The sequence below is a fragment of the Erythrolamprus reginae genome, chromosome 1 (genome assembly GCF_031021105.1).
Source record: "Erythrolamprus reginae isolate rEryReg1 chromosome 1, rEryReg1.hap1, whole genome shotgun sequence".
NCBI classification, from domain to species: domain Eukaryota; kingdom Metazoa; phylum Chordata; class Lepidosauria; order Squamata; family Dipsadidae; genus Erythrolamprus; species Erythrolamprus reginae.
The window spans coordinates 334,914,541-334,939,430 of NC_091950.1; the positions used below are offsets into that span (position 1 = coordinate 334,914,541).

The 24,890-nt window shown below is 37.4% G+C and overlaps 1 protein-coding gene across 1 annotated transcript; it reads left to right on the top strand.

The window, feature by feature from the left end:
- The first annotated feature begins 276 nt into the window (after positions 1-276).
- TSNAX (translin associated factor X) lies at positions 277-19,920 on the top strand. The gene is made up of 6 exons (XM_070733962.1): positions 277-642; positions 3,070-3,171; positions 3,643-3,757; positions 4,087-4,217; positions 15,601-15,722; positions 18,209-19,920. The coding sequence occupies exons 1-6, from the start codon at positions 627-629 to the stop codon at positions 18,584-18,586; spliced, it is 864 nt and encodes a 287-aa protein (XP_070590063.1). The 5' UTR covers positions 277-626; the 3' UTR covers positions 18,587-19,920.
- Positions 19,921-24,890: the final 4,970 nt, after the last annotated feature.

The following is a 24,890-nucleotide window of genomic DNA, read 5'->3' on the forward strand; positions in this document are numbered from 1 at the left end:
TTATTTATTTCCCACAACGAAATCTTCCTTTTAATTTTCATTCACAAACTGCCATAATCGGCATATCTGAAATCTGTAAGTATTTCAGGCTCCAGTTCTGGTTCCAGCGCTCATTACTGTACTCCCAAACCAATCCCAACGTTTTTATGTTTACTGTGCTGTGCACACGCTTCATGTTGAGAAAAACTACGTTTCCCATAAGGTCTTGCTCGATTATCCAGTTTTAAAGAAGCCCCCCACGTAAGCAAACCGGATATGCCTCTCACACTAATGCCTGATTAGGGAAATGAATGAATTCCTCTGCCTACCAAAATACTGTACTTCAGTAGGGGCTGGCGGGAAGCCTCGCTCCTTTTCTGCCTTGGCGGAGCGGAGAAGTTAAATTCTAGCGGGGCTTCGATTGAACAAAATTAAAGGTTGTTATCAGGGATCAGATTAGACACCCCGAGAGCGGTGGGAGGGCGGAGGAGTGAGGGTCCTGAGTGTTGCGGGAGACCGAATTGGAACGAGGGAGCAGCGCCGAATCGCCATTGGGCGCGCGACAGCCGTTGGTTGCGCGTGCTGGTCGCCGAGGCAGACTCTGATAGACGCGGAGTTGCTTGTCTCGGGATCACTGCACAGACAAGATGAGCGGCAAAGAAGGTGACGTGGGACAAGGGGAGGGAAGAGGTCCTCGTCCGAGTAGCAAAATGTGTGTGTGGAGGTGGGGGCGAGGAAGGCTAGCGGCTGCCTTTCCCAGGCCCTTTATTTTAAATCTGGCTTCTTCATTTTCATGGTTTAGGCCAGTGGTAGGCAAAGTTGGTTCTTCTATGACCAGTGGACTTCAACTCCCAGAATTCCTGAGCTAGCATGATTGCCTCAGGAATTCTGGGATTTGAAGTCCACAAGTCATAGAAGAGCCAACTTCGCCTGCCCCTGGTTTAGGTTTAAATGCAAGTAGTCCTCGACTTACGACCCCCGGTCAGCCCGAAATGGCTGAAATTGCCGAGCGAGACATTTGTGAAGCGAGTTTGCCCCATTTTACGACCTTCCCTGCCACAGTTGTTAAAGCGAATCACTGCAGTCGATAACTTAAATAACCTGTTTGTTAAGTGAATCTGGCTTTCCCAATTGACTTTGCATGTTAGACTTCACAGTGCTTTTACAGTCCTTTCTAAGCGGTTTACAGAATAAGCATGTTGCCCCCAACAATCTGGGTCCTCATTTTAATCACCTCTGAAGGATGGAAGGCTGAGGCAACCTTGAGCAGGTGGTGAGATTTGAACTGTTGAATTACAGTTAGCAGTTAGCTGAAGTAGCCTACAGTGCTGTACCCTGGCGCAGTGATCATGTGATATAGGGACACAGCAACTGTCATAAACATGAACCAGTTGCCAATCATCTGAATTTTGATTGCATTGGAGATGCTTCAAATGTTGCAATTGCGAAAAACAGTCATGGTTCATTTTTTTCCAGAGCTGTTGCAACTGAATGGTCACTAAATGAACTGTTGTAAGTTGAGTACCACCTGTAATAAGATAACAGAGTTGGAAGTCCTTCCAACTAGTCCACCCCCCACCCCCAAACAGGAGTCCCTATACCATTCTAAATAAATGGTTGTCCAATATCTTCTTAAATATTAAAAACCTCCAGTATTGGACCACCCACAATTTCTGTTCTTCCATTAATTGTTCTCACTGTCAGAAAGTTTCTCTTCTTGGTTGGATCTTTGATAACTTTCCATCCTTTGCTTCTTGTCCTGCCCTCAGATACATTGGAGAAGAAGTTGTTCCCCTCTTGTTTATGACAGCCCCTTAGATATTGGAAAACTGCTATTATGTCACACCTCTGCTCCTTTTCTTTGTTAGCCTAAACATACCTAGTTCCTACAACCATTCATCACATTTTGGCCTCCAGACTCCTTATCATCTTTCTCTATACTCTTCTCTCTACTCTTTCCAAAGCCTCAACAGCTTTACTGTTTATTGTTTGACACAATCTGTTTTTGACATGCAGGCTTCCATTAATAGATTTACTTTCTTCTGGGTGCTTGAAGTTTTATTCTTTGATTACCTATCCCAGGGGTAGGTGAAGTTGGCTCTTCTAAGACATGTGGACTTCAAATTCCAGAATTCCTGAGCTAGCATGATTGGCTCAGGAATTTTGGGAGTTGAAGTCCACAAGTCATAGAAGAGCCAACTTTGCCTATCTCTGATCTATCCTATACTGTACTCTGGTATTTATGTGTTTCACTTTCTATTTTTTATACTTGCCTTTTATTGTCTTTCAGTTTAACATTGCTGCATTTTCTTGCCTTCTGTAATCCTCTTCTTGTTCTTCCTCATTTTTGTTCCTTGTATTTAATCCCCAGGTGGAGTCTAGGCATCAGCAACAAGGGGGAGGGGGGAAGCTTGTTGACCTTAAAATGAACACAACCCAAAGGTTGCTTTTTGGCAGGAAAGTCTTGTGCCTGTAAAAAGTATGATGAAACACATCATGTAATGGAAGAGGCAGAAACCCACAATATGAAATATTCTGTTTATATGTTTGGTCCAGGAGTTCACATGTCAGAGCATAGCATTGTTTTTGTTGCTTTTTATTTACACATAAAGCATAGGGCAAGACTGGGCAATATATGCTTCCCCAGAAAGCAGATTTTAACAATTCTGTTTTAATGGCTATTTCACTTAGAACATGTAGAAGTATTATCTGGAGAGAAGCACAGATTGTCCATGAAAGTAGGAAAACATGAAATGCAATTAATATTACATTACTTTTATGCTGATCCAATCAAATATAATAAATTTAAAAAACTGTTAGCTGGCCTTTTGAAACAACCAAAATCAGCTGACTTTTGAATGATAAACTATGTATGAAGTGCCATCGCCTTGTTTGGCAGTTAAAATACCATGAAATCAGTGTTTCCAGTAGAGTGAATCCAGTATTCTGTACAAAATGGATGGAATTGTGGACAGTTTTCTAGTTTCCCAAATGCCCATGATATGGGCATTTCAGGTATGAAAAATTGTGAACTTTTTTTCAGAACTATATTATTGTTTGATAACATGTTTTTAAATTTTACACATACAGGTGGCTTCAGAAAAAGGAAACATGACAATTTCTCACATGGTCATAGGAAGGAAGAGAAAGATAGCATCAATTGTTCTTCATCTATAATGGCATCCTTCAAGAGTAAGTAATTTTAGAAGCCTTAATTTATATGAAGTGATGATATATGTGATTTCTCCTTGCAATTCCTCTTAAGCTATGATAGAACCATTCTGCACCATTTCTATAACAAGTGTACTGTGTTTACGACATGGTTCCAGATGGGTTCTGTGTGTTGATTGCTTCATATGGTAAGTTATTATTTCCATAAAAATGGATAACTGCACTACTTTTTTTTTGATGTGGGTGAATTGAATAGAATTCTTTCAAGGTTTAGGTCAGAATTTTTGCACAATACATGAAGTTTATTAAACTCTTTAGCAAACTATTAACATTCTAAACAGTTTAGCTGTGTTTAAACAAAGGTTAAATGTATTTTAGTAGCTTTATGAGTTTTTCAGAACACATGTAATCTGTTTTTGTATAGCTGTATATTTGCATGTTAATATCTATTTCTAAGCTTGTTTCATTATATTTATTGACATTCATTTTTAGTGTTTCAGCTGGAACTTGATACAAGACATGATAAATATGAAAGACTTGTGAAACTTAGTCGTGACATAACTATTGAAAGTAAAAGGACCATATTCTTACTTCATAGAATTACCAGGCAGGTATCTATATTTGTCTTTCACATTTCCTAATATATACCCTTTGCTTTAGTCAGATACACAAAAACAAAGGAATCCTGTAATAAGTAACATTTTAAAAAAGAGTTAAGAATGGGGGGAAGGATTTATTTTCTATATATATTTTAATATATAAGAAGCCAACATATACTTTAAAGTTCTAGTGCTTATAATAGTGTTTTAAAAGGATGAATGTGATAACTTTTAAAGCAAAATAGAAAATGACCTGTGTAGAATATATAATTGCTTCTTAGCTGATGTTTTATAAAAAGCAGTCAGTTTTTAATTTGATTGTATTCTGTAATCACAGTGCTTCCAATGTAGAAGAAATACTAACAGAATCTGAAATCAAATTAGATCTTGTGAGACAGAAGATAAAACAAGTAGCACAAGAATTGATTGGAGAAGATATGCATCAGTACCATAGAGCTATTTCTCCAGGTATGTATGAGAAATAAAAAAAGCAAATAAAACTTGCAAAACGGATAATTTTGGATATTTTATCAGTCTTGATTTCATTACATTGGGCAACATATTGCTCTTCTCTTACCAAGGGAAAATGTTTGTTTTGATTTCCTTAAGATATTTGGATATAGGAATGTATAGCACTGATTTAGGAAGAGGCTTTGCATTGTACAGAAATTGGTTGCAATTGTTCTGGGCTAGCTAATTTTTTTTTGGGGGGGGGTTTTGTATGTATAATTTTTTTTCCTCCGTACAAGCTTTTTCAATACATTTCAAAATACCTTCATATTACAATAAAAACAATATCAAATTAGTAAAACAAATATAATTCTCTCCCCCCCCCCAAATTATTAGTTCCAAATTAATTACTTCTGGTATTCATCAATCCTCCCAATCCCGGGGCTAGCTAATTAGTGGGTTAACCCTTAATAATTCTACTATAAAATTCTACTTATTTTATGTTATATAATCAAAGAGATGAAAAAAAAATCTTCAATATTTACTTAATTATTTAAATGACATATTATGTCTGCCAATCTTGTAAATCACAATTCTGAGCAACTCATAATAATAAAAACTACAGCAGTAATAAAAAAAACCTCAAAGATAATAAACCAGGCACCTGATCTGCAATTTTTAGTGCAACAAATAATGACATCCTTGGGCTCTATCTGAATGCTTGGGAAGCTAAATGTGTGGTGAAAATGCCTGCTAGATCTCAGGAAGAGATAAGATATTCTGGTCCAACCAGCACACCTACCTATCTGCCTCATATTCTGAGTCGTTCCATGCATGGCACATCTGGGGACGTGACTAGTTATTCATAATTACTCACGAATATCCTGTTCCAATTGGTGTCCCATGATGTAGTCCCTCCCGAGAAATCCTCTATCCTTCAGCGTAAAGCATGGCAGTCCCGCTTTTCACGTCCATGTATTGTAACTCCTCCCACAGTGCCTTTTACGAGACCACTGGTTACTCTTTCAGGTTCATCTCAATGACCCGGAACCATCCCTCATTACTAGCTTTTTACGACGCCTTCATCGCATCCCTTATATGGTACATATCACTTCATGTTCTGATCACGTATGCTCGCTCCACCCCTGGTAGCTATGGAAAAGTGATGTTTCCTGACTCCCATCAGATTTAAAAGATGGGACCTGGAGTGTCCTCACACTATCTAGACTATTAGTGTGGGCAGATGAAATCAGGGTGAATCCATTCCACAAATACCCCGGCCTCATGCCACACAGAGTTTCAAAAGTGGGAAGAACTTGCATTGCACCTGGAAAGAAATCAGAAACCCAAAGCTACTCCATCTTGCTAGGCTTGTGTTGGAGCCAATTTCCCCCTTTCCAGAATATCACAGGGCCTGGATCAACACTAAAATAATGCTATCTTGGAAAGAGAAAAGGAAACTGGGCATCATCAACATACTCACCCAATTGTTTTATATAGATGCTAAAGAAGGACACAGCCTTCAGGTACCTCCAGTAGCGGGTTCCTACCAGAACGGTAAAAGACTTCTAACTGGTAGCAAAAGTTGAGCTGCGTGCGTAGCTTCAGATGTCTTGTGTGCATGCACATCCCAATGGTGTTTTGCTTCCTGCATGCGCAGGAAGAAAAATCTTGCGAGGGGGCATGCAGCCATGCAGGATGTCAGTGATTTTTTGCTCCTGCGCATGTGCGGAAGCAAAACAATCACCAAAGTCTCTTTTGCACGTCCCCTTGTGAGATTTTGCTTCCTGCGCATGCTGGGATGCATGCGCATGCAAGATGCCCAAACTTCTAAGTAGCAGCGGTAGCAGCGGTAGGAGCAATCCACTCCTGTCTACCTAATATTGCAGGAACACCCCTCCTCCAAAAAACCCAAACCCCTGACTGCAACAAAAGCCAAACAAATGAATTGTACTGTGTAAGGAATGTGGGATGACTCAATTGACAGGGGAAGAACCTGGGATATTGGTGCAGTCTGCACATGAGTAACTCTCTCTCTGAGGCTGAAAATACTGCTTGAAGTAGCAGGGAGGATTTTCAGCTCCTGAGTGGAGCCTCCCTGGGAGCTTCTTCCCCAAAGACCCCTGCCACCCTTACCTGGGACTCTATCCACTTAATGACAGCCACTGGGATTGCCAGGGTAGTGGTTGTTGAGCAAAGCAGTCCTGGCAGTCCTGTGACATCTCACTTAATGACCATACTATGAGATTCTGGTCCCAATTGTGGTAGTTAAATGAAGATTATTTGCATAAAAACAAAAAACATAGACATTAAGGTGGTTTAACAGCACTCACCTATTTAATGCTAGAAAAGGAAACAGCTTCCCACAAATTAAAGCCAGCCGCACAATTCAGTTTGGTACAGAATTACTAAGGACACCGCAATTATTTTGGTTTGCTTTATATTTTTAATTTTCTAAAAGAGCTACAGTAGATTAGAAATGGGTTCAGTCAATTTCAAAAAAATCAGGTCAAGTTTTAATGAAGTACCAGGACTACAACTTTTATAGTTGGTGGGAAATGGTATGGTTGTGTGTTAGCAATATACAGTATATAGCTTCTCACATGATTTTTTTTTAAACTAATTTAGTGGCACTGTTGAAGGGTAGCACTTTACAATGAAATTCTACAGCATTCAATAAGCTCATCATCAAGAGAAGGGCACCTTTTCCAAATTAAACTCTGAATGCTTCAGTAAGAAAGAATGCAATTGTTTTAATTCTTGGAATTCTTAACAAGTACTGTATTTCTTCAAATATTTTTGTAGTACTTGTAGTATATAATTAGAACAATGAATAGACTCAGAAATATGTAAAAATAACACCTCTATATCATCTCAATAATTCCACACAGAGCAAGATAATGGCATTCCACCAAAATTCTTAGAAAAGTAAATTTGGAAAAGCATACTAATTATCCAAACTACCAGAACTAAATGAGTCTGGGACTTAATTCCTTTGGTAAACAGTACAGTGCTTACAACAAATCCAAGGATTTTTAGACAGGAGTTGAAAGGTCACATTCTTAGGCAGTTTTTCAGGCCACAGACCATCAGTAGAATCATAGAAACTGACAGTGATTCAGGGAATGTGGAAGCATTTATTGTTTGGTGTTTCATATGTAGCCTGAGCTCGAACATAATGTTTTATCTAAATTGCAATCAAAACTGTATCAAATAAGTCAGTATTGATGAATGAACCTCCAGAAGTTTACGGAATAATTGATTTCTACTCTAAAGTTTGTAGATTGCAGATTACTGCAGTCTTGCATAAGTCTGTGTGTACATACTTATTATTGTGCCATCATACAAGATACGAGGCTTTTGCTGAGGATTTGAAGTCTAATAAAAAAGGACTCATCAGAGAAAGGGCATCTGGAGAAAAGACAAGTAACATGCCAAGAAGTGGCCAAGCAATACCCTGTTTTCCCTATAATAAGACATCCCCTGATAATAAGCCCAATTGGACTTTTGAATGCATGGCAATTGCATGGCAATTATTTCAGGGTTCCAAAAAAATATAAGAAAGGGTCTTATTTTTTGGGAAACACAGGTAAGTAGATCAATTTTTCTTTCTTTATTTTTAAAAAAATAAACAGATCACTAGGGAAAGACTGTTATAGGCCATTGAGGTATAAAAGTAAAAGCCACAAATAAAAAAATAGCACTGGAAGATGAAGTTTCAAAATAGTTTAGGATGAAAGAGATAGTGGAGGAATATACAGACATTTAAAAAATAAAACTTTGTGCTTTAATGTTTAAGACTTAAGTAACTGCTCAAAGGAATTTACTTTGCTATTTGTTTATTTCTATGCCATCCTTCTCTGCAGACTCAGGGCAGCTCACAACAACAATATAGCAATACAATATGTAAGAAATCTAATTTAAAATTAAATCTAAAACCCCAACACATTAAAAACAATCATCCACATTCATCCCAGATAGATTCCAGTCAATGGCCGGAGCTAGGTGCAGCACTCAACAGCCCCCAAGCCTGCAGGCAAAGATGAGTTTTTAAAGCCTTGTGGAAGGCCAGGAGGGTGGGGATGGTATGAATCCCTCGAGGGAGTTGATTCCAGAGGGCCGGGGCCATCACAGAGAAGGCTCTTCCCCTAGGTCCGCCAAGCGGCATTGCCTAACTGATGGGACCTGGAGAAGGCCAACTCTGGGACCTAAACCGGCCACTGGGATATATGAGGCAGAAGGCCGTCCCATAAGTAATCTGGTCCTAAGCCATGTAGGGCTTTATGGGTCATTACCAACACTTTGAATTGCGTTCGGAGACCAATTGGCAACCAATGCAGCTCGCAGAGTGTTGACGAGACATGGGCATATCTTGGAAGGCCCATGATAACTCGCACAGCTGCATTTTGTACTACCTGCAGTCTCCAAACATTCTTCAAAGGTAGCCCAATGTGGAGAGCATTGCAGTAATCAAACCTCGAAGCAATGAAGGCATGAGTGACTATGAGAAGAGACTCCCTGTCCAAATAGAATTGCAACTGGTGCACCAGGCAAACCTGTGCAAACGTCCCCTTCGCCACAGCTGAGAGATGTTTTAAGCTCAGCTGTGGATCAAGGAGAAAGCCCAAGTTGTGGGCCCTGGGGGGGGGGGGACAAAGATCCAGGGAAATGGACAGACAGGTGGGATTGACCTTGGGAGGCAAAATCCATAGCCACTCAGTCCTGTTGGGATTGAACTTGAGCCCATCTAAAGCCTAACAGCCTCCAGACACCAGCACATCACTTCCACTGCTTATTACTTATAATCCAGCTAAAAAGTATGTGGTTCCAGGTCCTAATATAGTTTCTGGTTTTCTACCATAGCCCAATGAGCCTTTTACAGCTACTTCTCAATGAATAGCTTGCTTACTATCATATTTGGACATAAAATCAGTCCTCAACCTTTCATCAGAGTTGTAACGAGTCATATAGCAGAAAGACAAATTTGCAATAAGATTAACATCAAAGTTGTCCCAACCAGTTGTAACATTCAATCTATGTTTTCAGGCAGTATTAAATACCAGTGGCATTTGCTGTATTACCATTTAAATGCAGCTGAAACTAATCAGATTTAATTTACTAGGATTTGCCCATGCAAAGTTTCAGCTGTTATCAGGATCCTTTCCCTGCTTTGCTAGCTGCTGGCTTTTTCCTTTCTTTATGCATGTGTTTCCAATTTCAGGTCAGTGATCTGCATTGTGCTTGGGAATGGAAATGCTGACATTTCATATTTCAGTGCTGGTATTGTGTTTAGTTCCTCAGGGTCTGAATTGTTAGGTTCATTACCTTGATCCTCTTTTGAGAAAGATCTTGTCTCCTGATGATGTTTGATCGCTTTCAGACATTTTAATTGTTTAGAAAAGACAAAGAGAATATTGAGAATCATATTAGTAGACAAGGATAAAGATTTCACTGTGAACGGATAGTGACATCCAAAGATTAGTCTTCCATAGTGTTTGAGTGGAGAGAAAAAGACCAGTCTATCCTTACATTAAATAAAAAATATGAAAAGAGATACTGTACAGAATTTTTTGGTTTAAACATTCATTTGTTTTAATGTTGCAATACTTACCGGTACTTTCTGTGAGTTGGGTTTGGCTCTTGGTTCTTGTTGGATTGTTCACTATTTTCTTATCTTTAGCCAGTATTTTTAAGTACAGTGGTACCTCTATCTACGAATGCCTCTACTTACGAACTTTTCTAGATAAGAACCAGGTGTTCAAGATTTTTTTGCCTCTTCTCAAGAACCATTTTCTACTTACAAACCCAAGTGTCCAAAACTGTAACCAGAAAAGGCGGGGAGAAGCCTCTGTGGGGCCTCTCTAGGAATCTCCTGGGAGGAAATAGGGCTGGAAAAGGCGAGGAGAAGCCTCTATGGGGCCTCTCTAGGAATCTCCTGGGAGGAAACAGGGCCTCCACCCTCTCTGTGGTTTCCCCAATTGTACGCATTATTTGATTTTACATTGATCCCTATGGGAAAAATTGCTTCTTCTTACAAACTTTTCTACTTAAGAACCTGGTCATGAAACGAATTAAGTTCATAAGTAGAGGTACCACTGTACTTGATTTTATTTCTTCCATCTCCAATAGGTTATTTGCAAAAATCTTCTAGTGAAAATTATCACTTGATAACAGCAAAGAATAACAATTTTTATGCTACCTAATGGTTGTATGGATGTTTGTACTATGGCATATATATGACACATAGAAGTGTCTAGGCATGCTTACAGAGTGGTATCTTTAAACAGGTATAAATGCAAAACTTTTATAAAGTTCAAGGTATATATTTTTAAATCATCCTGTTGCTTTTACAATTCATAGAATGTTTTTCGGTGGAGGCAGCAATGCAATATTTCAAATAAGTTTTTAAAATCATTCTTTCAAATTGTTCCAGGGGCAAAGTAGTCAAACTATAAGTGTTTTTGTTATTTAATTATTTTGAGGACCATCTGAAGCGTTAAAAAGCTTCTATTTTGTACTGTTTGCAGGCAAAAGCTATTGGGTTTTTTTAAGAAAATATGCATATAAAAGTTTTGATTTCAACAGTTTTAGCACTAATGTTAATGAATAGCATTTGAACTTTTAATGGTCAGCAATCACAGCAAGATAATATTGTACTTCAGAAATTTACCCATTTTATGGTATAGCACTCAAACTTCAGAACAATTGTAGGATTTCAGTGACATGCTAAGAAAAAGTACTTGAAGATCTTTGTACATCCTAACTAAATTGATTGTATTTTTATTTTATTTAGATTTTATCAAAAGTTGTGAAACAATAAAGGTTAAAGAATTGAATAACCTATTTAATTTGAATGTAGTTTTTTGTTACTGTAGTGACTGTAACAAAAAAAAATCTAACAAGGATATACAAAGGTTGAGTTGTAATAATTATATATCTATAAATAGAAGTGCCACAAATACGATTCTTGGGAATATTGTTTGGCGTTAGTTGTTACGAAATGCTTTTTTTGGGGTTACTCCAAGCCACTGTTCTTTGACTTAAAGATAAAATAATTCTGGCAAAGCACTAAAGAAGTTCCACTTTTCCCCTCATTAAGACTAGTGCTAATGGCATGCAGAACATTTCCCCTAAGGATACTCATATGAGCTCAAATGCTGAGTATAGTACTAATAATTGAACAATAACAAAAATGATGACTGTTTTCTACACATTTCTTAAAGTACAGATTGTCCCAAGGGATAATTGAACAAGCAAACAAAGATACACTGAAATAACTAGTTAAAAAACAAGGCAGACCAACTTTTGTACATTGTTATTGTTATCTTTTTGTGCTTACTTTTGAAGTATGTTTGCAATAAAAAATTATCTCTTTCCTCCTATGTAAAGGATATATATCCTTTGGAATATATGAACAATTTGGCTTTAAAACTGAAATAATGATAGGAAAATGCAAAACTTATTTTGTACAGTAGTTGCTTTTGTTATTCTAATTGTGTTACATTGGTTGAAAAGTTAATTTTATTTAATAAAGGGAATTCCCATAGGCTTCAATTTAGTGCCTTACATTAAAATAAGATTCTTAATATAAACATTCTCTATCATGAAACATGTGAATAAAGTGTGAAGATGACTATTTAGAGTTGAGTTTTGTTTTTGGATATTCTATGCTAGTTTAGTTAGAAGTAACTCCTACTAAGATTGATAGAAACTCTGTTTTGTAGTAAGTATGCATATGATTTTACCTATACAGTGATACCTTGTCTTACAAACTTAATTGGTTCCGGGACGAGGTTCTTAAGGTGAAAAGTTTGTAAGACGAAACAATGTTTCCCATAGGAATCAATGGAAAAGCGATTAATGCGTGCAAGCCCAAAATTCACCCCTTTTGCCAGCCGAAGCACCCGTTTTTGCACTGCTGGGATTCCCCTGAGGCTCCCCTCCATAGGAAACCCCACCTCCGGATCTCTGTGTTTTTGCAATGCTGCGATTTCACTGAGGCTCCCCTCACTGGGAAACCCCACCTCTGGACTTCCGTTGCCAGCGAAGTGCCCGTTTTTGCGCTGCTGGGATTCCCCTGCTGGCATTCCCTTGCAGCATCACAAAAACACAGAAGTCTGGAGGTGGGGTTTCCCATGGAGGGGAGCCTCAGGAGAATCCCAGCAGCGCAAAAATGGGTGCTTCGCTGGCAACGGAAGTCCGGAGGTGGGGCATCCCAGCGGTGGGTTTGTAAGGTGAAAATAGTTTGTAAGAAGAGGCAAAAAAATCTTAAACCCTGGGTTTGTATCTCGAAAAGTTTGTACGACGAGGTGTTTGTAAGATGAGCTATCACTGTATAGCCTTATATAAACCTTCCATAATCCATCAAATGCTATTATTATGCACCATGAAGTATAACAAAAACATAGTCTAAAAATTGATACAGGGAGAAAAGCAGAGGGAAATTGCCAATACAGTATATTGTATTTTTCAGAGTATAAGACCCACCTTAGTTTTGGGGGGAGGAAAATAAGGGGGAAAATCTACCTATCAGGTATTCATCTGGCTAGCATCCTTAGTTTGTTCAGATTCAGCACAATATTTTATCCCCTGGCTGAAAAAGCCTTTTTCAGAGGGAGTAGGAATGAAAGCGAGTAGGAATGAAAGCAAGTCTACAAAGACTCAGGGCAGCAAAAATCTTCAGAGGGAATATGAAGCCAGGAAGATCATTAGCACCTACTTAGGACTGGGGGGGGAAAAGCTTTGAAAAAACTACATTATAAGTATAAGACACTCTCAAATTTTCAGCCTCTTAGAGAGGAAAAAAGTGTGTCTTCTACTCTGAAAGATATGGTAATTGAGCAGGAAATTGCTTTGTGCACTTGAATTAGAGAAGAAATAAAAATGGAATTTTATCCAGGGTTCATGAAAAGGTGTCACACAGATGCTTTACTAAGCCAACTCAGATGATCAGAAAAGGAAAAAGGGCAGAAGACTTTTGAAAAGTCTGTTGTGGAGCTGAAGAAATAGAGACTTAGGCAGTGATATATTATGATAGAAGAAAAAAAGACAAGCGCCTTCTTAAAGGAAGCATTGTTACGCCATGAGGAAGTTTATGGAAGGGTATAGTATTTGTAGGGGGAAATGATAAATAGCCTAGTCTGTATTAAGATCAGAGAATAGAGAAGAAATATAGAAATAGAAAATAATCTTTTAAAGATTTAGTGGTAACTGTGACAACCATGGTAGGTGAATCTGGGTCTTTTTAACAAAACAAATCACAATACAAGTTGCCTACATTACAAAACACTCCTGGTCACATGTCTCAGAGCAGAGCTACTATAATGGGGGAGGGAAATCCAGTCTGCTTTCCTTGCCCTGTTCTTTTTCAATCCAGCATAATATTGGAAATTATGTAATCTGGATCAAGGCTACCTCTGATTCCATCCTTAGGAGAACTACTTGAAAACTGAACAGAACAGAATGAAACTTATTTTTTGGGGGTGGGGGTGGGGAAAGCTGGAAAAAGAAATATCGAGTATAAAAAGGAGCTGAATCTGGCTAGGGCTTATAGAGCAAAACATTCCAGAATATAATGGTGGAGCCCTACAAAAGACACAGTTGGGCTGCACATTGGATTGTTGCCAGCTACTCTATTGTAAGCTCTCTTTCCCTTAGTCATGTGAACAGAAGACCCTACTCTGTTTCCCAATACACACATACTAAATCCAAAGATGTAAGCAGAATAAAATATAAATGCTTCCTACCATTACTTCTTTAGCAGCATTGGAAAGAATTCCATAATTGTACTCTGTGTGTTTTCCCTATTTGTTTATATGTTAATCTTATATTTTAAAAGAGAGATGGGGGGGGGGAAGTTGTATAGTATAAAATGAACACATATTGATTCAATATATCTTAAAAATATCTCCATTCTAAATCTTCATTGCTAAGGTACTGTACAAAAGCTGTCTTATAAACTACTCACTTCACAGCAGTGAGATTCCTAAGTAATTTTTTTTTCTTGGAAACAACCCAAAACTAAAAGCAGGAAGATGGTGTTGGATAAAGTAGAGAAGTAGGATGGGGATTTCCCCAACCACCCACCTTGGGGATTATTTGTGAAGTAACGGATGTCCTTCCATTAAAACTACAATGTATTTAAAACATCCTTTTACCTGCTTAGCAAAACCACCTTTTGTCAAGGTCTTGGGTCATTTTAAATGTTATTTCAAGCTGCTTTTTGTGGAGAACTTCTGAAAGACACATATTTAATGTCAAACATTTATTGTAAGAAAGATACTGTTAAAATAAATCTCAATGTAATCTAGAGACTAATGTGTGTAGAATATGGACCATCTATTTTTCTTTTAATTATGGGAACAACTTGTAATGTTCATGCAATATCACTACCCATGAGCTGCACTGGTTTCCAGTAAGTGTATGTAATGCAAGCTGTTAGTTACTATCTTTAATGTTATGCAAGGCATAGGACTTGCTCTCAAAGTATTGGCCTTCATTTGTCATTTAAGCATTGCTGTCTTATGGGAAATGGGAAGCATGCCTTTTCAGTGGCTACTCTTGTTCTCTGAAACAATTCCCCCTCCTCCCACATGATATATAACTGGCCCCAACCTTGCTGGCCCTTAAAAAGTGTTTCCCTCAGGAATTGGGGTCTAATTGAATAGAGCCCCATGTCCTCTTACTTATTTTTATCGTATACTGACACAGTCACATTGTTTGATTTTGGTGGATACGTAAATGTTTGAAACAAACACATCCTGTTTTTCTATTTTTAATTCAATGCAGTCATGACATATAGCATTACTTATTATCCAATGAAACCCTCACATTTTAAATTGTCTTTTATGTATAGATTATATCTTTAGAAAAATGCAAGGGGAACTATCAGTGAGCATCTAGCTACAGTATATAAAGATTCAGATAATTAAATGTGTATTTATCAAAACAAACTGAATAAACTGAATTTTGTTATATTGTTTTTTAAATGCCTAAGCTAAGAATTGAAGACCAGTATTTTTTCAGGAACTGAACATTCATGCTGTAATTTATGTTTCCTATATTAATTCTCCCCTTAATTTCATGTTCTCTATCGTTGAGAATCTTTCAGTCATGCAGATTTTATTTCCAAGATACTTTACTATATTAGCTTGGGTAGAGAGAAACAAACATTCAGATACTATGCTTTTCCAAGAATCACTGCAGTAAAGGCTTTAGAATACTAATTATTGCAAACTAAAATTGTCATATTCATAATTAAAACAATCTCCGGATTATAACCTAAAAAAGTTTGCATCAGTCAAAAAGTGATTAAAAGCTGACATCCATAAAATATCACTTAAACTCTTTTACTGTGAATCCCTACAGGATAATATATTTTACATATTTCCATGTCAACCAGGTCTTCAAGAGTATGTGGAAGCTGTTTCATTTCAGTATTTTATCAAAACCCGATCATTAATTAGCTTGGAGGACATCAATAAACAACTGATATTTACAGAAGAAAATAAGGAAGAAAGAAAGGTACTATAAATAATCTTGTCTATACAAATTACAAATTTTATGATTCATTAATAATTTTTAAATGGATATTATAAAGAATTTATATAGAGGGTGGACAATACGCCAATGATGTGATCATGAAATGTCTCCTTGTGTTCCTTTTCTTTTGTCTCCCTTTTCAAAGGTAATTTGAAAATCCTCACTTTTTTCATTTGGGGTCAGGGAAAAATGAAAGTTTGTATTTCTATTATCAAAAACATCTTTTCTTTTTGTCACTATTACTTCTATTATAACCTTGGGGTGTTTTCCTTTAAAATATGATTGAGAAATAGAAGAATAGCAGCATTGGGAATATATTAGGATTGTGCAGCTGACATTGTGGTCCTGTGACAGATAGAATGAAGAAAAGGTTTCTTTAAGGCAGGGGTCTGCAACCTTAAACACTCAAATGAGCCATTTGGATCTGTTTCCCACAGAAAACAAAACACCGGGAGCCACAAAAGCTGGGTGGGCGTGGCCAACTCGACAACACTCACTCCCACCCAATCACATGACCACCCTAGCCATGCCTACCCAGCTGTTCATTAGGGCAGACAACTGGTTATTATAAAATATCAGGAGCCACAAAATCCTTTTGACATCTCTCCTTTTACCTCCCACCCTCCCCTCTCTGTATCTCTCTGTGTAACTCTTTCTCTCTCTCTCTCTCTCCCCCCCTCTGTATCTCTATCGCTCCCTTTCTTCCCCCCTCTCTGTAACTCTGTGTATGTGTGTGTCTCCCCCTTTCTCCCTTTCTCCCCCCTCTCTTCTGTGTGTATCTCTCCCCCCTTCTCTCTCTCTCTGTTTCACTCTATGTATCTCTGTATGTCTCTCCCCTTCTCTATATCTCTCTGTTTCTGTCTCTTTCTGTGTATGTCTCTCTCCCCCCTCTCTGATTCTGATATGAGGCATCGAGCAGGCCATGAGGCCCTCTTGCAGTGCCTTGTGCACATAGTGAACTTTAGCGCACTTTACAATGAGGGTGATGGGGTCCCCTCCTTCTCCTGGAGCCCATTACAACATGGAGCCACAATTTGATTCTGTTACACTTGCCCCTAGCAACAGGATACAGCTTATAGCTCCAAGCCCAAAGCGGTAGGAAGAAGCTGCAACAAGAATGAGGTGCTGGAGAATCAGTCCCAGTTGCTTCTCCATCCCCCACTATTGCCCTTCTCACGCTAGGCAAGGCATGACTAGGAGGGGACGGTGAAGGGAGGGGCTGTCAGTGATGGGATCACCTGGCAGGGAGCCACATCAGAGGACCCAGAGCCACAGGTTGCAGACACCTGCTTTAGGGTAATATCTATAGTGTTGGAAGCCTGACCTGTAACATTTCTTTTTCTCAATTCTTTTTTTTTTAATCCGAAGGGTGGAATTCTTTTTCCATTTACAAAATTGGATTTAAAAAACTTATCAGGCCAAACTAGAGATACTATTTCTGGACTCCAAAATTATAGGAAACTCTAATTCTTGTCTGCCATCCCATTGTACTCTGCCTTTCCTCATCAGCCCTTATATGGACTCTCTAGCTTCCCGTACGTAGCTCCAGACATTCCATTAAGCAGCAGCCATGGAGTGTTAGGTTGGCCGGCAGCTGCTTGCCCTTTCTGTTCAAAATGGATACCATTCTTCCTTCCATTACTTGTAGAGCTTGGCAGGAGGAGTTCTAAGCTTCTCATTTCTGTTCCAACGGATTTTTTTAGCCTTTCACCTTCAAGTTTTCCAGTCAATCAGATCTTGCTGCTCAAAAATTGCATATACCTAAATTTCTGCCAAAGTGATCAGTTTTCTTGAGATATGGCAATCTTACCCTCATTTGATCCTTGATAAAGGGTGCATCTTGAGGATGTTGATACATTTTATGGGCCTTCGTTGATTAAGGAATTATCTTTTAGTTCACTTAATTAAACTGTGAAAGCAAACAGCAATATGTGTTAGTTTTTTACACAGTGATGATGATAAATATATAGTAGTAGCAATATATTTATTGTTTTCAAAATAGAAATAGTGCAAAGTAGAAATGACAGACAGACAGCGGTGCAGCTTCTCTTTGATTTAGAAATGAATCAGCTGAAGAGTTAATGAATATGACGTTTCCATAAAAATAACTGCAATAATTTTTTCCTAACTAAACTCCTATTTCTTACTGCTTGAGTGGCCATAATGTAAGACTTACTTGGTGTGGAGATGATTTTTAACACCATGTAATTGTTGATGACGAAGGAAATTTACTATATAAAAAAGATATTAATATGCTATTAATATTATGCCGCCCGAAATAGAATTCACTTGGGACCAATGTAAAAGTGATGAAAACTGCAAGTCTTCCACAAGGGAAGTTCGTCCATTAAAAAATTCCAAAACAACATCACTTCTTTCTAAAATTGTTTTTGTTAATTTCCTGAATTGTTTTATAAATTGAACTTTTTCTCTGTGATAAAATGTTTTGTATTCTGTTGTATTACTAGCCATCTTCAGATTCTCCTAATAAGGAAAAGAACACCTGGAACATAAAAGTGACACCTGTGGATTATCTTCTGGGAGTGGCTGATCTAACTGGAGAATTGATGCGGATGTGTATTAATAGTGTTGGCAATGGTGATATTGATACTCCATTTGAACTGGGTCAGTTCCTGTGTCAGATTTATGATGGCTTTTCTTACATTGGTAATACTGGACCGTATGAAGTTTCTAAGAAGCTCTATACTTTGAAACAGAGCTTAGCTAAAGTGGAGAATGCCTGTTATACACTGAAAGTCAGGGGTTCTGAGATACCAAAGCATATGCTAGCTGATGTGTTCTCCAATAAAACCGAAATAATTGATCAAGAGGATGGGCTTTCTTAAGCATACTGGAAATCTCACAACATACCAGATCAAGAACTACAGGATCAGAGCAAAGCCAAGCCCTGAATTTGCTTATCAGAAATCTTAGCCATAATTCATGTTTTACGAATAGCTGAAGTAGAATATGTTGTATTGCAAAACTGTTATTGTGTAATGATTTAAAAATGCACCCTCTCCTTCCCCAAGCTTATTGCCCAATGAAAATGTTGATTTTTTACAAGGACCACTTCTTATATTCTTTACTTTAGTATTGTGGGCACTGCAAGTTACCATAAACCAGGTAACAGTGAAGGACCATAGTCCATAATATACATATATGGATGCAATATAAGGGTTTGCTCTATTTCATTGTTGCTATTATTTAAATGGTTAAAATCTTTGACTGTTCAGAATGTTCTGGTGTTAAAATTTATACGTTCCTTTTTCAATGACTGAAGAGAAAGTTAATCAAATGGGAAAGAATCTAGGAAAAGCTAAGAAGTTTAGCTATATTATTCTTTGGGTACTTTCATAGTATATCTTTTTATGTATCTTAATGTTGACTTTTTATAGGTAAGTTAATACTGACATCTTGCAAATTAAGCCAAGCAAAAGCAGATATCTTGTAAAGAGTTTGAGCATGAATAGAATCAGTGGGTACACCCAGTTGAAGTATACACTGTGGAAGGATTTGGAAGATAATGCTCGAGAAAATAAATACAAAAAATATTTCAAATATGGTTTAAAACTGAGGTTGAACAGTATTTGTAAATTATGTATCTGTCCTATGTATGTTCTTTAAAGGATTATGATAATGTTTTGTGTATTTAGTTAATCTCTTGCTTCAAATTCTTGATTATCCACTCCAGCTTAGACTTTAACTTCCTTTCTGTGAACAGAATAGAATTAAATTTATAGAACACGCTTTCCTGCTTCCCTTTTCTCTGTGTAGCCCTGTATCTCTTGCAAATCTGTTCCCGAGAACAGGGAACTCTTGAGCATGGTGTGGAATAAATTATAAAAGGCCTGGTTGGTAGATATTCCTTGTATGAATGTAAGAATTCAGGATCCAAGTCATTGTGTTCTGCGGGAAATGTAAACATAAAAGTAGGTGAGGATCCACTGTACACAAACACATTGAATTTCCTACCACACTTCTTCCATGTTTTTATATTGCTGATATTTAGCATGGTCTATTTTCAGATATATGATATAGTACAGCAGTATTTTGCCACCTTTTTAAGAAGCACCAGACTTCTTGTGATAAAAATTTAGAAAGCAACCTTTTTCTCCCATTATAAGGCTTAATGATGTTTCTACATTTTTAAATAATAAACAAAGGCTTCTTGTAAAAATATTAATTGTTTGGCATTTTTTTCTGACAAGATTTTTTCTTCTTGTTATACTTTAATGAAAGAACACCATTTCTTCCCTAACACTTTTCAGTTTGCCACATAGTAAATTGGTATGTAATTATTTTTTTTGTACAAAAATTAAAACTTCTAATTGTAATATTGCTCTAAATGTTCATAATTTTTGGTCAGCTTGCATTCAAGATAAAATAGATATTTGTAGTTGATTGCTTTACATTATTTGGAAAGATCAAAAAAACCCTTTTGTTTGATTTTTTTTATGGGTCAGAAGCATCCATGGTTCTTCCTTTAGCACATACTGTACAAGGTTCCCTTCTGAAGTTTTACCCTATCCACAAAAGAATGGTGATGTTGCAAACAAAATGTCAAAATTTGGCACCTTTATAGAAATGCCTCTGTATGGCCTCATAGATCCCATAAGCAATAATAGAAATTAAAATGGTGAGTAGCTTCAATCTGGTGCTTTGTTTTGAAATATGCGAGCTATTGAAAAAAGACCAATAGTATGCTGTGGAGAAAAATGCTGTTTTGGGGCCTAAAGGGTATAATGATCAATTGCTTTGTCAATTTGTTTTCTGGAAAATGTGTTTTATGTCTTGATAATCTACTGTACTGTACTCAAATTTCCAAATTGCTTGCTGAATCAAAAAGTTGTTCTACTCAAGTATTGAGTTATCTGAAATACATTTACAGTAGTTAGTTATCTAAGCATAATTAATCATAATTATTGTTTTCCTATTTTTGTAAGCTGCCCCGAGTCTCCAGAGAGGGGCGGCATATAAATCCAATCAATCAATCAATCAATCAATCAATAAATGTATCCGTTTGTTTGTTTGTTTGTATTTCTATGCCGCCCTTTTCTCAGACTCAGGGTGGCTTACAAAAATAGGAATACAATACACAATACAGCAAAGAGAAACCCAAACATAAAACTAGTACTAAAACTCCAAAAGATATTTAAAAACCAGACATTCATATTCTAACCAAGATTCTACATTCATATCATCGGCAGGAACAAGATGCTGGTGCTTAATGGCCCCAGTCCTGCCAGCAGAGGTATGTTTGTAGGACCTTATGAAAGGCCAAGAGTGTGGGGGCAGTGCGAATCTCCAGAGGGAGTTGATTCTAGAGGACTGGGACTACCACAGAAGGCTCTTCCCCTAGGCCCTGCCAGCTGGCATTGCTTAGCTGATGGGACCTGGAAAAGGCCGACTGTGGGACCTGACCGGCTGCTGGGATACGTGAAGCAGAAGACGGCCCTGTAAGTAACTTGGTTCCTAAACCATGCCTGACTTTATAGGTAATAACCAACACTTCCGGAAATCAATCGGTGCCCAATGCAGCTCGCAGAGTGATGGTGAGAAATATGCGTACCTTGGAAGGCCCAGCACAGCTCTTGTGGCTGCATTTTGCACCAATTGTAGTCTTCAAACATTCTTTAAAGGTAGGCCCATGTAGAAGGCATTGCAGTAGTGGAACCTTGAGCTAATGACATGAACGACTGAGAAGAGACGCCCTGTCCAGATAGGGCCGCAACTGGTGCACAAGGCGAACCTGTGTAAACGCCCCTCCCCCCAGCCACAGCCATTGTTTTCCTGAATATGATGTTCTCTAGATGTGTTGCATTAAAACTGGTCAGTTAGAACAAACATGGCTTAAAACATGCTGGATTGATAGGTACTGCAATCTACTGTGTAGCAGCCACCAGGCTGAGATTGGTAGTCTAAAACCTATGAAGAAATTGGGAAATTCAATCTGTTCTCTGAATGGCAAACATTCTTTATGGTATGATGTCTTTGGAAAAGGAACGATAATATATAGAATTACATTACATTAGAATTATATGGAGATTCTCAGAAACCCAGGTCATGGTGGACCCTTTTGCCTTTCAAAAGGCTACTGGATTTTATTTTTCTTTGAAATTTTTTTTTGCTTTTCATCCAAGAAGTTTCTTCCGTTCTTATGGAAACGTCTTCCAGGAAAAACAAAGTCCAGATGCCTTTTGAAGGATTATCAAAAGGATTATCTGAAAAAATTGTTCCATATGTATTGCTTATTTATAACTTTATTTATTTATTACTTAGATTTGTATGCCACCCCTCTCCGAAGTTTCATTATTACCTGCATAGTTTGTAAAATATTCTTGGTGCTCTCCAATCTATTCAGGAGCTTCCATAATACCATAATACAAGTTGAGCATTATTAATGGAAAAGCATCAACGTTTCTAGAAATACACCTGTGACATATGCCTGCATCTGAGGTCAAAATAATGGTTGAAAGAAACTGGGTCTTAAATTTTTTAAAAAATTCTTAATAAACATATAAAATCTAAGTCAAACTAAGCAAGGAGCAATAAAAAGAAGTCGAACATTATCTAAAACTAAAACATCTAAAACTAAAACCCCATTAAAAAGTTACTAAAAAAGGACAGTCAAAAAGATGATTTGCAGAGGAAAAATGGCACAAGAGCTTTCCCGCTACATTAAACAAAAATAATGAAAGAGAAGCAAGATCCAGTCCTGATCACAGTCTCATTATTTGGCCCTCCCTAAAAAGATTTTTTAAAAAAATACATGTTATAGAGAAAGTTAAAATGCCTTTCAAATTTACATGACTGAGTATTTGGAAAAATGATACTGAAGTCACAAAACAATAAGTGGCAAAATGCCTATTCCTTAGCCTGCTTAAGCCTGGGCTTGATCATACTGGCTTGGTATTCGGCCAAAATCCAAGCATTGTTTAAACAGATGTTCCTTTGCACTATAAAATTCTATATTATTAGGAGCTGTTTCCTTTTAAGGAAACCAGTTTCTTTGAGCTAAGAGAACACTTTAGAAGTAGTGAGTTGAATGAAGCACATAATATATCCTTCCCATGCCTATTCTGTCTACTTACCTTCTTCCTTTAGAATCCGTGAAAGTATAACCAGCTAAAACCCAAGCAACATGTCTTTTTTTACAGCAGCTACTGAAATTTAGGGGTTCTTTCTGAAAGTTATATAAGGTTGCCTGGAATATCATGTCTATAAACAGAAGATGAAAAATAATATCTGAGAAGTGGTGAGTGTTCCCAAATTATTCCTAGAATCTCTTTCCAGACCCACCTCAGTCACTTTTGACTATTTCTACATTTGAACTAGCAGAAGCTAGAAGATAGCTCCAAACATAAACCATGCTTGCTTTCTGTAGGCTATCTCCTATATGGTTCGTGGCAACATCCAGGGATCAAGAAATGTCTGTTGTTGGTTTTTTTTTAAAAAAAAATGACCCATTCTTGCTTTTAAAATTCAGTTTTTTTGCAGATAGAAATCATGGTATCATGCTTTTTAAAAGGTACTATGAAGGTTCCTAATACTGTACAGTCCCATAGTGACATCTTGTGGATAATATTGTTTATCACTTCAAACAATTCTATTTCGGCCTGCCTGGGATTTTATTTTTATGTTTTTGAAAAATTCCAGTAAATGTGACAACTCCAACAATCAATTAAACAATTATTGTTCAACAGTCCGAAACAAATTACATGTAGCTGTTGTTTATTGATTGCCTCATTTACCAACAGTTTGCAGTTCCAGTGGTGATGATAAAGTAACTTTGCGACCAATCTCGCATTTATAACCTTTATCAATCTGTAAAGCAAATGAAAGCAGAAGAAAGATCAAAACTATAGTTGTGGTTCCATTTAATGATTGGATTTAATTGCAATCCCAATGGAGACAATGTTATTACCTTATTTATGGTAAATAATGGATTGAATGCTGAAGACAAATTGCAAAGGCCAATTCCTTCAAGCTACCACTTCACTCTCATTTATCCAAATGCAGCTATAAAGTCCTGCCTACAGACCTACACAATTTATTATTTATTCATGACATTTCTGTACCGTAGAAAATATCCATACACTATGAAAGTTACAAATTCCAGTCAAATATGCCCAAATATATTGCATATTTCATACAAGAAATCTAAACTTTCTGATACATTAGTATTTTGATGCATGAGATATATTAGAATTTTGATGCAGTACATCCAGGGAGGAAAAAGGGACCATTTCCGGAAGCATCAGAAGTTCAAAGAGATTTACAATCCTGCACAGGCTTGATTGCTTCAGCTGCTACAACTTAATTTGGGCCCTACTACTAATGTACCATATGTACCTCTAGAGCAGTGTTTCCCAACCTTGGCAACTTGAAGATATTTGGACTTCAACTCCTAGAATTCCCCAGCCAGCATTCGCTGGCTGGGGAATTCTGGGAGTTGAAGTCCAAATATCTTCAAGTTGCCAAGGTTGGGAAACACTGCTCTACAGCTTTCAGCAGACTTATTGGGTGGGTGGGGGAGTAGTACAGTATCTTTGACCAGATCTAAGCTCCTTCTGATCTAAGACTGATGCACTGAAGCATCATATACAATATGGCTAATACTTTCTCAGCCTGCTAAATGCTACATAAGGGGGTGGGGAGGGAAGTCTTCAATTAGAAAGTACAGTCTATGATTTTGTACATAATGGAATCTGAAGCCTGTTAAGCCTAGACAATGATAATGTGCTTAACAAATCATGGCTTTTTATGATATGTGTGTTTAACTCACATGACAGCTTCAAATCCAACCTCTTTTTCATTTCGTCTTCGTTTGGCTTTCCTCTTGCAGACAATCTATTGTTACCAATTAATAATTTCAAATGAACACTACTGATATATGAGGGTGAGTCAAAAAGTAATGCTTTTTTTTTATTACAGGTAAGACTTTGGATTAAAAATACCTGAATTTTCCCCCAATTATAAATGATTGTATCATTTACATTCTGAAATATTTTATTTCTTACTTTTTAAGTTTGTAGACTATCTATTTTAAGTTTGTAGACTATTTATTGTTACCAATTAATAATTTCAAACGAACACTACTGATATATGAGGGTGAGTCAAAAAGGAATGCCATTTTATTTATTTCAG